The 14,020-nt window shown below is 46.4% G+C and overlaps 1 protein-coding gene across 7 annotated transcripts in view; it reads right to left on the bottom strand.

Annotated features, from left to right (window-relative positions):
• Positions 1 to 14,020, bottom strand: part of RERE (arginine-glutamic acid dipeptide repeats) — a 422,701-nt gene that overhangs the window by 92,157 nt on the left and 316,524 nt on the right. For all 7 annotated transcript variants that reach the window (XM_047872880.1, XM_047872879.1, XM_047872883.1 and 4 more), the window contains one exon: positions 22 to 120. In XM_047872880.1, coding sequence (XP_047728836.1) covers positions 22 to 120 — 99 coding nt within the window. The remainder of the gene's footprint in view (positions 1 to 21; positions 121 to 14,020) is intronic.

Here is a 14,020-nt window from a genome sequence, read left to right as displayed (position 1 = left end):
GCCAGTCCCGTCCGAGCTCACCACTTCGTCCTCGGTCCAGCACTTCTCGATCAGCTTGGGCACGGGCTTCTTGACCAGGCGCTGCAGGGCTTTGCCAGCGTCATAACCACTTTCGTGTAGCTGAAACAACAACAACAACAACAATTTTAGTCAGATAAGTGTGCCAAACAGCAGATCTGGAAGCAAATCAATGAAAGAGAAGCCCTGCGTTTGTCCTGACAGAAGAATCATGGAACGGGCATGCTCGTCAGCACAATTCACATCCCCCCCACCCCAGGTCCAGCTGTTCGGGGAAAGGGAGGCAGGCAAGGCAGAGAACATTTTGGCAAGAACAGGAACAACGTTAAGAACAGTAACATTTACTGAACATCCGACCTGGCACAGAGGTAAACACGTTCCTCGTGCTCATTATTTTTTTTAATCCTGTATTTTTTTAATTCTCTCATTTAAGCTTATGGGGCAGGAAGTACAGTCACCTCATTTTATGGATAAGGAAACCGAGGCATCGAAAGGTCAAGTGTAAAGGTGCTCACCACACTAAACCAGTAGGCGGTAAAGCCAAGACTCCGACCAGGCAACATGGTTCCCACTCACTCTCGTCCCCCTCTCCCCAGAGCAGTTCAAAGACCTACTGCATTATGTTATCTCCTGGTGGCATTTCTGAAGTCTTGCTACTGTAGTCACTTCACTAAAAAAATCTGAAGTGCCTAAACTATACGAGCTTTGTAATGAAACTGTAACAGTATACTAACTGCTCAGTACACACGAATGAAGAGACTGGTTTATCTACACATTCCTCTTAGGACCAGACTTCTCTCTCACCAAAGGAGATCAACTTTTCCCGTTCCACATCCTTTCCAACCCCAGGCAGTGCCTGACACCGCTCCCCCTCTCTATCTTGCAAAGACACTCCTTTCCTGGTTCACGTGACCCCAGTCCTCTTCCACTTGCAGACAATGGAGTGGAGGAGCAGGCAGAAGGATCCTCTTGCTTAACCTCCCACCTCCTACCTGTGGCTGTCACTTCAGAATTCTTACTGGAAATCTGACTTTCCTTTACATATCTAGTTCCCTGGCACAAGAATCTGTCTTGGCTAGGGGTGCCTGGGTGGCTCAGTCGGTTGAGCACCTGACTTCGGCCCAGGTAACGATCCCACGCTCCGTAGGTTCCAGTCCCAGTGTCATGAATATGAATATGAATGCTAGATATTAACTTTTATACCTTCGTAACATTCATCATTAGACTTTAAAAAATAAAATAGTATACTATACTATAAATACCATACTAAATAAATCCTAAAATAAAATACCGTAATTTGGAAATGTTTGAAAACTGTCCAGGGTCGCCTGGGTGACTCAGTCAGTTAAGAGTACAACCCTTGATTTCGGCTCAGGTCATGATCCCAGAGTCATGGGATCAAGCCCCGCCTCGGGCTCTATGCTGAAAGCAAGATTCTCTCTCTCTCCCCCCTCTCTCTGCCTCTCCCCTGCTTCCACTCACACTACACATGCTCGTTCTCTCTCAAAATAAACTTAAAAAAAAAAAAACCCGTCTAATCTAGACTTCTTTCAGAAATATAAAAAGATGAAAACAAAGTTAGGTTTTCAATTTTTGCCCAATATCTAGAACAAGCAGATACCTGTCAAGCTCTATAATATAACAAGAATCTAGAATATGAGGTTAACAACATGGATCAGGACTGAATAAAAGAAAAAAATTGCAGGCCTATTTAATTCTTTAAAAAGCACATATTTTAGTGATAATCTGAAGTCAATTCAAGTTGATCAGGTCATAAATTCTTAATAAAAAGCTTATGGGAGACTAACAACATTTCTTCAGAGGTAATTATATATATATATCTGGGGTAATTGTAAAGAGACAAAAGACCGTGGACTCTGGAGCTAGACAGTCAGATTCAAACACTAGGTCTGTTACTTACTAAGTATGTGAACTCAGACGAGCTACTCATCTTCTCTGGGCCGTAATTTTGTCATCTTTAAAAATGAGTAGAGGGGCACCTGGGTGGCTCAGTCAGTTGAGCGTCCGACTTCGGCTCAGTTCATGATCTCACGGTCTGTGGGTTTGAGCCCCGCGTCGGGCTCTGTGCTGACTGCTTGCCCAGAGCCTGGAGCCTGCCTCGGATTCTGTGTCTCCTTCTCTCTCTGCCCCTCCCCCGCTCATGCTCTGTCTCACTCTGTTTCTCAAAAATAGATAAATGTAAAAAAAAAAAAAAAAATTTTTTTTTTTTTTTTTTTTTTTTTTTTTTTTTTTTTTTTTTTTTTTTTTTAATAAAAGTGAGTAGAACAGGGGCGTCAGGGTGGCTCAGTCAGTTAAGTGTCCAGCTCTTGATTTTTGGCTCAGGTCATGATCTCACAGTTGTGAGATCGAGCCCCACGTCGGGCTCCACGCTGATGGCACGGAGCCTGCTTGGGATTCTCTCTCTCTCTGCCCCTCCTCCCGCCCTCACGTGCACACTCGGGCATTCTCTCTCTCTCAAAATAAATTAAAAATAAAAATAAACTTTAAAAAATGGTAGAGTGAGAACTTCCACCTCTTAGGGGATTATGAGGTGAGCATTAGAAAAAAGCATGAAAATGGCCCAGAACTGTACCTAGCATGTAATATACCAAATGAGTATTAGCAATTCATTTTTGAAAGGAAAGAGAAAAAAAATAAAGGAAGGAGCCTCTACCCAATTTTCATCAATTTTCTAGATTAGACAGTAGCCTTTCCAGAGAGAGAAAAAAACTGTTAAACTATAAACAAAACCACTTATGTTTCACATAATTATTCATGTTCATAATTTTGGAAGTTTGACTAAAACTCTGGTACAGTACACAGGAAAAATGAAGAAGAATTTTAAATCTTCTGCGGCTGATGGGAGAACAGTAAGGCCTGTTCCAAAAGCAAGCGGCTGAAGGAGCAGAGCCAATGAAACGTCATCAGCCCTCCCTGTGCCATTCCTGCCTCTCGGGGAACCGAGGACGGTTCTGAACGAGACCCGGAAGACAGGTTCCAAATGCCTCGCCGAACTTCTGGTGGTCTGGTCTATCAGACAGGCTGGCCAGTGCGTGTGCGGCGCCCTCCGAGAGATCCCCGCCGGGCGGCTGACGTCCCCGAAGCGCAGGCCGGCGCTCGCACCCCTGCACGAATCTGCACTGGGCACCACGCTCTCTGTGGCGTGGGCTATACCCTGGGCTTCCTGCTGCTACTCTGCTCTCTAAATACTGGCCGATGCCTTCCTTTCGTCCCGTCCACCGTCTGCCTGTCCTCTTAAAATATCCCCGTTCCTGACCTTTCCATGGAAGGAATCCAATAAATATTTAGTGTCTACCCCTCTCCTCCTCTAGAAAGACATATTCAAAAAGTCAGAACTATGGGATTATTCACCAACAGTGATGAAATATTTACTGAACAAACGAAGTTCGGGCATTACTGCGCTGTCCTCAATATGCATAAAGTCTGGGACACAGGCTGGGTCCGGGGGGGGGGGGGGGGGGGAGGCTCTGCCTTCCCTCTTCCTAGGGAACCAAAACAAACCTCTCTACACACTCACCTTCTTCTGAATGTTACTAACATTTATTTCTACTTTCTAGGAATTCTAAGAACACTCTGAGTTTTCATTTCTTTATGGAAATACTTTAATGATACTTCATTAAAGATGTACTTTTAGCATACAAAAAGTCGTTATGGCCCACACAGCTTCACAAAAATGAAGATTACATTTTGAGCCCTTGGGGAAAATTACTGTTGTTGAGGACACCCTTCGGTCCTTCCACAGGTATTTGCAGAGTGCTAAACTGCCAGGGAGAGATATGGCTCGTGAAGAACAAAGAGAACGGTCATCAGGAAAGTAAGACCGAGAAGGGTCTGTAACAGTCACTGCAGAACGTGTCTATCTAAATCTCACATTCAAAATCTAGGGTCCCAAAAGGCTGGGGACTACCTTCTTTAGTCCACGTATCAAGCAACAAGTAAGGCCTTCTAAAAGGGGGGTTGTTTTCTAGATGATCACAAAGATTTCCTTTCTTTGGGTTGGAGACAAAATAATGTTTGAGGAAGAGCTTAACTGGATATTTCCACTGTATTCCTTATGTGAATTAGAATTAAGTCTACCAAAATACTGGCTATCTTAAATCTCTAAAATTGTCATTAACAACATTCCCCTCTAATATAGTGCCAAGCTCTAACAGATTAAGTAATTTCATCTTGAGGAAAACATGATGTGGGTTTCAAATTTTAAACCCCTGATCACAGCCATACACACACATTCATATAGTCAGGAAATGCAGTACAGGCTTCCCAATATCGCTAAGGTAAAAGGTCCTTTAATGTGAATAAAATTTTCTTCCATTTCTCCAGAGAAGACTGTTCAAAGAAATTGCAACGAAGACAGGGGGAGAACCCCTCAAACGTCTTACAGCTTCACTTTGTAGCCTTGGAAAAGCAATTCAAGCAAGGTAAGTAAACCTTCTGTCCATTCTGCAACCAAGCAGGGCTGGTAAGATCTGGGATTAAATGCGATTTTAATGTAGAGTACAGTGAGCTGTACCATTTTAGAGCAGATGGGAAAAGACCACTGCAAAATGCAGGGACCAAGAAAAAGCATCGTTACTCAACCAGCTTCCAATGTTTACAAGCTACCGGGGAGAGAAGCATTTAGATCTTACACCATCCCCATCACCCCGCCAGCCACTAAAGCAGGATGTCATTCAGCAGAAACCACTGTTTTCAAACCCATCATCACAAGGGGTGTGTGTGTGTGTGTGTGTGTGTGTGTGTGTGCGCGAGCGCGCGCCCCGCACGTAATCCAATGATCAAGGAGGCATAGTCTTGTAAATCTGCTGCTTCCGCATCACTGAACTGCAAGTCTTCACTTCTACACGAGTAAAATCAGTCTTTCCCTAAACCACAGGTCGATACCTGGGGAATCTGATAACAAGACGGTGGTTCTTCAACGCGCTAGCCTTTCAAGTCACTCCATCCCGGAACGATCCCGGCCTGGTTGTTTTCCTGCGCTTTGCTCTTTGTTCCCCGGGCCTGGCTCCACAGAACCCTCGGGCCGCGTTCCTTCCTCGGCCTTTGGTCCGTTCACCGTGAAACGGCCAACAGGACCCTCCGGCACCGGGGGTCCGCCCTCGTCTTCCAGGCCTCCCGGCGGCCGTGGGGCCCGGGGGGGGGGGGGGGGGGGGGGACGGCCCCGCCTCAGAGGCAGGCTGCGGGCACCACGTTCTCTCTGCCCCCCGTCCCGTCAACAAGGGCCAACTAAGCGGCTCCCAGGGCCACCGCCGCGCTAGCAAGGACCCGCACGAGCGAGCCAGCCGAGTGGACGCGGCGGGAGCCGTGGCGCTAAAAACGAGAGCAGCTTGAGGAACACGCTCCCGGGCTGGTTCCACCGTGGCAAACGGAACCGCCACACGGAACCCGCAGAGCCAAAGCCACCTCGCCACACGCAAGCGCATGTAGCCAGTTGCGTGAAAAGCTCTCTGCGACTTCAGGTGCCCGGCAGCCCCTCCTGTGGAAACCGCCCCAGAGTCCGTGCCTTCTGTCAACACCTTGCGAACCCAGCTCGGGATCTGAGGCAGGAGACGGACTCCTGTCAGCAGTTGTGTCACAAAACGGCCGAGCCGAGGTTTTCGACCGTCAAACGGGCCTAACACCACTGTCCCTCAGCCGCGACCAAAGACAATGGAAGGTACTAAATGAGATACAACGTGACAAGATACGTGAAATGTCAAAAAGCTACGCGCCGTGTAGCGGTGTCATCACCACAGGAGACATTTCAGGTGCACACCTCTCACCTAAGACTACCGGGCACATACAAGTTCAGTAGATCATCTGCCGTGCGACGCTGGGGCCCACGCACCCTCGATGGTCAGCTGCGGCTTCTGACCTCTCCGGGATCAGCAGGAAGAAAGGATCGTGCCGCAAGAAGAAAAACACATTTCTGCATAATTGCCCAAGTTAAATCTGCAACCCTCGCTCTGCCTGACAAATCACTCCCTGCTTATTACTTTCTATAATTTAATATATATAAGTGCTTTACTGGCAAGCTTCTCGAAAGAATAAATAATACTTAATGACTGCCTACAGTTTAATTAACTCATGATTGAACTTCTCATGGATTGCTATAAACATTAAATTATATCCTTCCTCAAAGCTGCCATGGATGGAGATCTTGTTTCAAGCTTTAACTCTCCTGCCTAAACAATTTTGAATTTGCAGCAAATCTGTATATTGCACAGAGAGGTGAGAGAATCAACCTTAATGCCTGGTTATAAAGTATGTTATTTTATAGAGCAAAAACGAGGTCTTAACTTAAATAAGACTGAAAATGCGCACATGTCCAAACACCTCATTTATATTACAGCAATCATTAAGCATCTCTGGATCCCAGGCAGTCTTATTAGCACAAACTCTGTGTATTACCACAAGGCTTCAAGTTTCTGCTGTGGCTTCTCATCTTAGCTGCCATTTTCTGTCTGCGTGATGTTGCAAATAAATTTTCCTTTTGGCACGGCTCAGCTGTCAGGCACCCCTGTTCTATAATGAACCCATGAATTACATCTCCCTGCTCTGACATCTCCGGTCTCACACATCAAAATATTGTTCTTCGATTGTAATTTATAACTTAATTTAAATGTCCCTTTTGCTGTGACCTTTTTAGATCAAATGGCATCGCATCTGGCAGTTTCTCCTACCCCAAAGCATCCTTTTGCAATTATAGCCATTATAATAACTGCAGAAAAAGCCTTAGACTGCATTCATGCTAAATATTAAATAATTGCAGTCCATTAAGAACAGTATTAGGTTTAAAAGTCTTTTGCTCTGTGAAATGTTTATTTGCAAGAAAGTGCCAAAATAGCTTAGAAAGGAGAAAAAGTGGGATTTGGAAGAGATCTTAAAATTCTCCGTGTAGTTCTAATTATTTCAACCGTTAACGTAAATGAGAAAGATCTCAAAGAAGTCAAAGATAAAACTTTAAAAAATCTGTCTCCTAATCCATGATTTACAGATGCCCGTATATTTTCAGTCATACCACCATCACCAATGAGCCAGTCAGGCTCAAAATACGTACATGTGCGCATGAAAAAACTATAACTGAAACTACAGGCACGCTATTCACTTTTGTTTGGCCACTGTCACTCCAAATAATGCTATTTGATCACTAGAAAGGCTGATTTTGTCTGAACGTTCTCGAGGGGGCACAGTTTAAAGACTGCGGCAAAGATGCAGAACGTAGCTGCTTGAAGCAGGGCTGAGGGGCGGGTCTGGGGAGTTTTCAGAGGGAAAACACAGTCGCTGCACCAACCCTCCCCGCGACAGTCCGTGCGTAACTACAAGGTTCCAGAACCCGCACCAGCCCCTGGGGCCGGGGGGGGGGGGGGGGGGGGGGGGACAAGTAGCTGGGTGCCACGTGTGTGTTGCAAAGTCTGGGACCTTTCGGACTCCGCCACTCTTCACGCCACCACATGTGGCAAGAGTACTGACAACGAGGAAGCAAAACTGGGAGGTCTGCTCTCTTGCTCAAGGCCACTTCCACGGCAGAGATCGAGGACTCTAACATAAACCCACGTCCAGGAGGAGCTGGGAGACCCGGGCCCGCGCCCGCGGCTATCCTGGGGCAGCTCAGGCCTGGCGGGCTCCGGACCCCTCCAGCTGCAAGGACACAGCCGGCACACGGCCCGTCTGCATGTGGGGGCAGGCGGGGTGGCCGGGGGGAGGGAACCAGCAACTCAGAGAGGAGGACATGCACCCACATGAAGAAAATGATGAGATGAGCTCTCCTCAAAACACACAAGGTGTCGGTGGACACTCACGGGGGTGACATTTACCATTTTGAAAAACCAAGATGACTTCATACAGCAGGTTTTAAAAATCAATGATCAGTGCAGTATGATTGATAACCTTGCCCATCATCAACGAAGAGCAACAACCAAACTGAACACGTTCTAGGAACCAACAAAAATAGGCAGCAACATGTCCAGGTAACATCTCACAACTGTATTTCCCATGGCTGATGCGACACCGCCATATTTCTGATTCATAATTACTTCCCACATAATATTGTGTCTAGAGATTAGGGGGTCTCTATCTCCTGGCCATGGTGTCTGGAAAGGTATTCAAAACCCACGGAACAGGAGCCTCCACCACCAGCAAGCTGATTAGAAAGGAGGCATCAAATGCCGGCACCAACTGAGATCAGTAAACTCTCTTAAAAACACCGAACAAACCAAACTCTAAATGTCTTGGCTATTTCTGACCACCTAGCTATTTTGAGGCTCTCATCTGACATCATCTTCATAAACACCTGGAAAGAAGAATCCATGGAGGGCATGAGACCAACGATGAGGGTTTGGGAGTTCGGCAGAGACGAAGCCGCAACAGGAAAGGGTTCCCCGCTCTGGCGCATTCAAATGCCAGCTCTGCCACTAGCTGTGTGGTCGCAGGCAAGTCCACTATCTCTCTAAACCACCGCTTTCTCCGCTGCAGAAAGGCAGAATACAGCGCCTATTCCGGAGAATGTTTAGGATGAAAAGATAGACGGCAATCGCCGAGCAGGATTCCTGGAGCACAGGAAATATTCCATCAAGGACAGCGGACTAAAAAGGGACAGGGCTGCATGACAGTCACAGGGAAGCAGCACTAAGGGAAGTGGACGAGCTTAAAAAGACCACACGAAGGAAGTTTTCTCTGCAATACTTACAACACAGGATAAAACGTGGGCTTGAGAATAGAAACCGAGGACCTGGTGACTTGCGGGGAACCGAGCAAACATCTGAGTCTGGGAACCAGGAAACTGAGGGGAGAGTTAGCAACTGTGCCAGGAGGAGCAGGTGGCCTGGGCAAGGGGTCTGGGGTTACCCCTCTGCACAGCATCGCAGCCCCCAGCTTCCTCACCGGCAGTGGAGGGGCCGAACGAGGTCATTTTTGGGACCTCAAACTCGTTTGTTTTCTTTTAGAGAAAGAGAGAGAGCATGCAAGTGGGGGAAAGGGTCAGAGGAAAAGAGAGAATCGGGAGCAGACTCCATGCTTCGTGCAGAGCCCGAGGCAAGTCTCGATACCCGCGGCCCTGAGATCATGACCTGAGCCAAAATCAAGAGTCGGATACCCAACTGACAGAGCCACCCAGGTTCCCCGTGGAACTCCAAAGTTTTTAACATTCCTTCTCTTTACAGAGGTTTCTTTTAAGGTGAAATACTAAAGGATGCTATTTTTGAATGCATAAATGGGGGGCGCCGGGGTGGCTCCGTCGGCTGAGCATCCGACTTTGGTTCAGGTCATGACCTCGCGGTTCGTGAGTTCGACCCCACGTCGGGCTCTGTGCTGACAGCTCGGAGCCTGGAGCCTGTTTCAGATTCTGTGTCTCCCTCTCTCTCTGCCCCTCCCCTGCTCATGCTGTCTCTCTCTCTCAAAAATAAACATTAAAAAATTTTTTGAAGATGTAAACGGTAATATTTTAATACATTCAGTTAGAGAAATAGTAAAATAAACAATACGGCCCCTGAACTCTGCCAGCCTGCCCAGGCCAGACCCTGAACAGCAAGCTGCCGCGGAAGCTTCTCTTACACCCACTGGTTAGTGCCTAGATTTTCAGGTTTCTGTGGAAACCGGAGTAGTTTATGCCACACGTTTTTAAATAAAATTATGGATAGTTAATCATCTATATAGCTAGCATACATATAAAACCTCACTTCCTAGAAACAAAATCTTTCCTCCTGCTCTTTGGGTGAGAGTCCAGGCAAAGGACGCAGAGAGAAGGCAAGCTGTAGATCTAAGCCAGAAGCCATGTGCTCCTGAGAGGAAGCTGACTCCTGAGGACTCAGCAAACCAATCAATCCCTTAAGGATAAGACGCGGCTCAAAGATACAGAATGAGCACACCTCTGGCCACAAACAGGAAAATTACTGGCAGACGCATCAACCTAGACTGTGTATGCTGCTTTTCTAATGAGAATGATTTGTCAATTTGGAAAGACCTACGTCTGATCACAAGTGGAAATTAAAACCCTTTTCCAGGGGCGCCTGGGTGGCGCAGTTGGTTAAGCGTCCGACGTCAGCCAGGTCATGATCTCGCGGTCCGTGAGTTCGAGCCCCGCGTCGGGCTCTGGGCTGATGGCTCAGAGCCTGGAGCCTGTTTCCGATTCTGTGTCTCCCTCTCTCTCTCTGCCCCTCCCCCGTTCATGCTCTGTCTCTCTCTGTCCCAAAAATAAATAAACGTTGAAAAAAAAATTTTTTTTAAAACCCTTTTCCATTTCCCTAGCATCCTCCCAGCCTTGAATACAGAAAAATGGTATGTAAGTCTCTAAACTAGACGCTGACAGAAAAGAAACCAGTTCTATCCTTCTCATGGAGATGTACGCACTAGTGAACCTATTCATAAATGCTAAATTAAACTAGAAAATGTATGTGAAAGGTCAGCTGTGAGTCAATTTTAACCAGATTCCTTCAGAAAGTTAACTTAAGAAAATAAATAAAAACAAAAACCTCAAGACCAGGGAGGGGCGCCTGACTGGCTCAGTCAGTAGAACATAAGACTCTTGATCCCAGGGGTTTGAGTTCAAATCCCACATTGGGCACAGAGATTACTTAAAACCAAAACCAAAACCAAAACTAATTCCTCAAGAGCAGCTGCATAAACATTAAGAGAGAAACACTTAAAGAGAGAAATTGCTTTAAATCCCACTAAGTCGAGTTTAGGTGCAGGAATGACCAAGCCCCAATTCATGGGGCTTGGCGACCTTAACCTCGGTGACTTCTGACGAGTAATTTTAACATTTGTGCAAAAGAACAGTACACTTCTTTTCGGTCACGATAATAAGGTCATGGGACAAGGAAAATGAAAGGGGCATACACGGAAGCGTGTGTGACTCCAGAGTCAGGAACGCTTCCGAGTAACCGTTCTTTTATCTGGAAACAGTAGCCAAGGACAGAGCTGGTGACTCAGAAAGAAGCAAAACGGGGTCTGGGCCACCATGGCAGCACTCCTGAGGAATGGCCCTGGAGAACCAACAAGGACCTGATTCTGGGCCTTAGAAACTTTGAAACTTTTTTTTCTGAAATTCTGCTTTTCCCATCAAAGGGTCTTAAGAGAACGAAGAAGACTGTATGATATCAAAGCAGCAGAGGCAGAAGCCAGCCTGACCGTGAAGACGCCAAAACTTGCAAAGTATTATGCAAACCAAAAGCCACAAACTCTAACAGTTGCACACACTCTCGTGCGCTGGTCGCATAATGACGACTCAGGGGTAAAGGCAGACTTGATTTAAGAACACGTTGAAAATCTATACCTCATTTCCGAAATGGAAAAAAAAAGGAGAAAACTGAGGAGTCAACCTTCCTAAAAACGCTTGGATGACAGGCACTCCCGAGTCCTGGGGTGAGCCGGAATATACATGTCAACACCTACAGCGCGCGGGGAGAACGCAGGCCAACCGGCCAACCGGCAGGCAGGGCGGCTCGAAGGGCAAGGGCGGGCAGCCCGGTGCGGTCACCTCAGAAGCCCGGCCCGCGACTGGCTGCGGGGGGACGTCAGCCTCCTGGACGAGAGAGCTGGCCTGGACGCCGCGGTCTGTCAGAGTCCGGCAGGGCCAGGCTCAGAGCAGGGCTGTGGGGTTAGACTAGAAACCGGAAAAGAAGGCAGAGACTTCAAAGAGCGGTCGCTTCAAGGGCAACCGTCTCAGAGATGGAGCCCGCCGGCAACACGGGACCTTGCCCCGGAGGGCTCCCCAGGGGCCCGGCCAGGTAGCTCTGAGCTAGAGCCAAGGAAGAAATACTCAGCAAGTCACCGGTCGGAATAAATCGGCTAATACAGTAGTTATACATGACGATTCTATCGCCTAGATAATTAACGTTCTTTGTAAAAGGAAAGCCAGATACATCGCACTGTATACCCTACAAATACTGTACTATTTTAAAAATCAGGGGCGCCTGGGTGGCTCAGTCGGTTAAGCGTCCGACTTCAGCCAGGTCATGATCTCGCGGTCCGTGAGTTCGAGCCCCGCGTCGGGCTCTGGGCTGATGGCTCAGAGCCTGGAGCCTGTTTCCGATTCTGTGTCTCCCTCTCTCTCTGCCCCTCCCCCGTTCATGCTCTGTCTCCCTCTGTCTCAAAAATAAATAAACGTTAAAAAAAAAATTAAAAATCAAATGTCCTCAGAGGTACAGAAACATCACAGTCACTACCAGAAATATTTTATACTCTCAGTATCAAAACAAAAATAAACTGTCACAAATACATACCGTAATTTATTTTACTGACACCTTATATAATAACAAAACTCAACTGTGCAAGGCTGAAAAATGACCACCAGAAGATATGGATATCAAATCTTTGGAACAGATGAGACCTTATTTGGAAAAAGGGTCTTTGCAGATAGGATTAAGTTAATGATTTTGAGATGAGGAAATAATTCTAGATTATCCAAGTGGGATCTATGTCCAATGACAATCCTTATAAAAGAGAGGCAGTGGGGCACCTGCATGGCTCAGTCGGTTAAACGTCGGACTCTTGATTTCGGCTCAAGTCATGATCTCACCATTTGTGAGTTTGAGCCCCACATGAGGCTCCTCACTGATAGCAGGGAGCTTGCTTGGGATTTCTCTCTCCCTCTCTCTCTTTGCCCCCTCCCCGGCTTGTGCTCTCTCTCTCTCTCAAAAAATAAATAAACATTTAAAGTAATGAATGAATGAGAGGCCGTGGAAAAACACAGAAAAGAGAAGATGTGGACCTGCAGAGGGGAGGTAACGTGAAGACAAGCAGAGAAGTATGTGGCCCCAAACCAAGGCCTGCCCGCAGCCATGGGAAGCCGGGAAAGGAAGGAACAATCCTCCTGAGGAGCCAGAGGGAGCGTGGCCTGGCCGACACTCTGGTTTCATACTTCTGGCCTCCAGAACTGGGAGAGGACGCATTTCTGTTGTGTTAAGCCAGCAAGTTTGTGGTAATTTGTTGTACCAGCCGCAGGAAACTAATATTCCAACTTTCAAAACTTGCGGGTAAAAAAGTGATCTAGGAGAGCTATCAAAAAAAAATATCCCCAAGTATATTTGAAAACTAGTACAAGAAACATACATACTAGCACAAATATTATAAACTTTAGTATTCTATATTTTAGAACTAATGGTACATATGAGTCCTTTTAAAACTCAGGGGCCTGCTTTGTTCCAAGATTCAATGCTTCCTTAGATTATCAACATTTCTAACAAATGCCTTCCCATAAAGGCTTTGTAAAGAGCAGGAATTCAATGTTTCTTACTGAATAAATAAATCAATGAATGATTTTATTATATCTTCTTCTTAAATGTAAAAAGGCTAAGGGCTTTTATCCCAATTTGATACTTATTATGTTAATATTCATGGTTAATATAGATTTACAGATGGGTAAAATTCTGATTGATGCTGTTTTTTCAAAATACCACATAATTCTCAAAATATTTCACCAGTTTTTAGCATAGAGAACAGAAATCATCTGAGGAAGAAGTTTCTTAAATTTGTAAAGGAACTTTCTAACTTGTGCCAAACAAAAGTAAAAGCCAAGTCAATTTCTCGGTCCCTGCGAGAAAGCATAGAGATGCACGGACAGGCTACAGCACGAAGGATATCCAACAGGCTGAAGGGCAAAGCCCCAAACTGCAGATTCACCGGACATTTCAAGAGGACTGCTGTTAAGGCACGGCCTCAGTTCCATTCTTTCTCTGAGGTTAATTATCACGTATCTAAAGCTATATGACAGGATGTGCTTACTCATCTGTAGGTGATAATCACGCTTCTATGACAGAACCATCACGAAGACTAAATTGATTCATTCAAAAAAAGCACTTTGGGGCGGCTGGGTGGCTTAGTCGGTTAAGCATCCAACTCTTGATTTCAGCTCAGGTCATGATCTCGTGGTTCCTGGGATCGAGTCCCATATCGGGCTCTGTGCTGACAGCATGGGGCCTGCTTGGGATGATTCTCTCTCTCTCTGCTCCATTCTGCTCGTGCATGCATGCGCACTCTCTCAAAATAAATGAACTTTATTTTA

Source organism: Prionailurus viverrinus, chromosome C1, assembly GCF_022837055.1.
Source record: "Prionailurus viverrinus isolate Anna chromosome C1, UM_Priviv_1.0, whole genome shotgun sequence".
NCBI lineage: Eukaryota > Metazoa > Chordata > Mammalia > Carnivora > Felidae > Prionailurus > Prionailurus viverrinus.
This window is presented reverse-complemented; position numbering and strand designations above follow the sequence as displayed.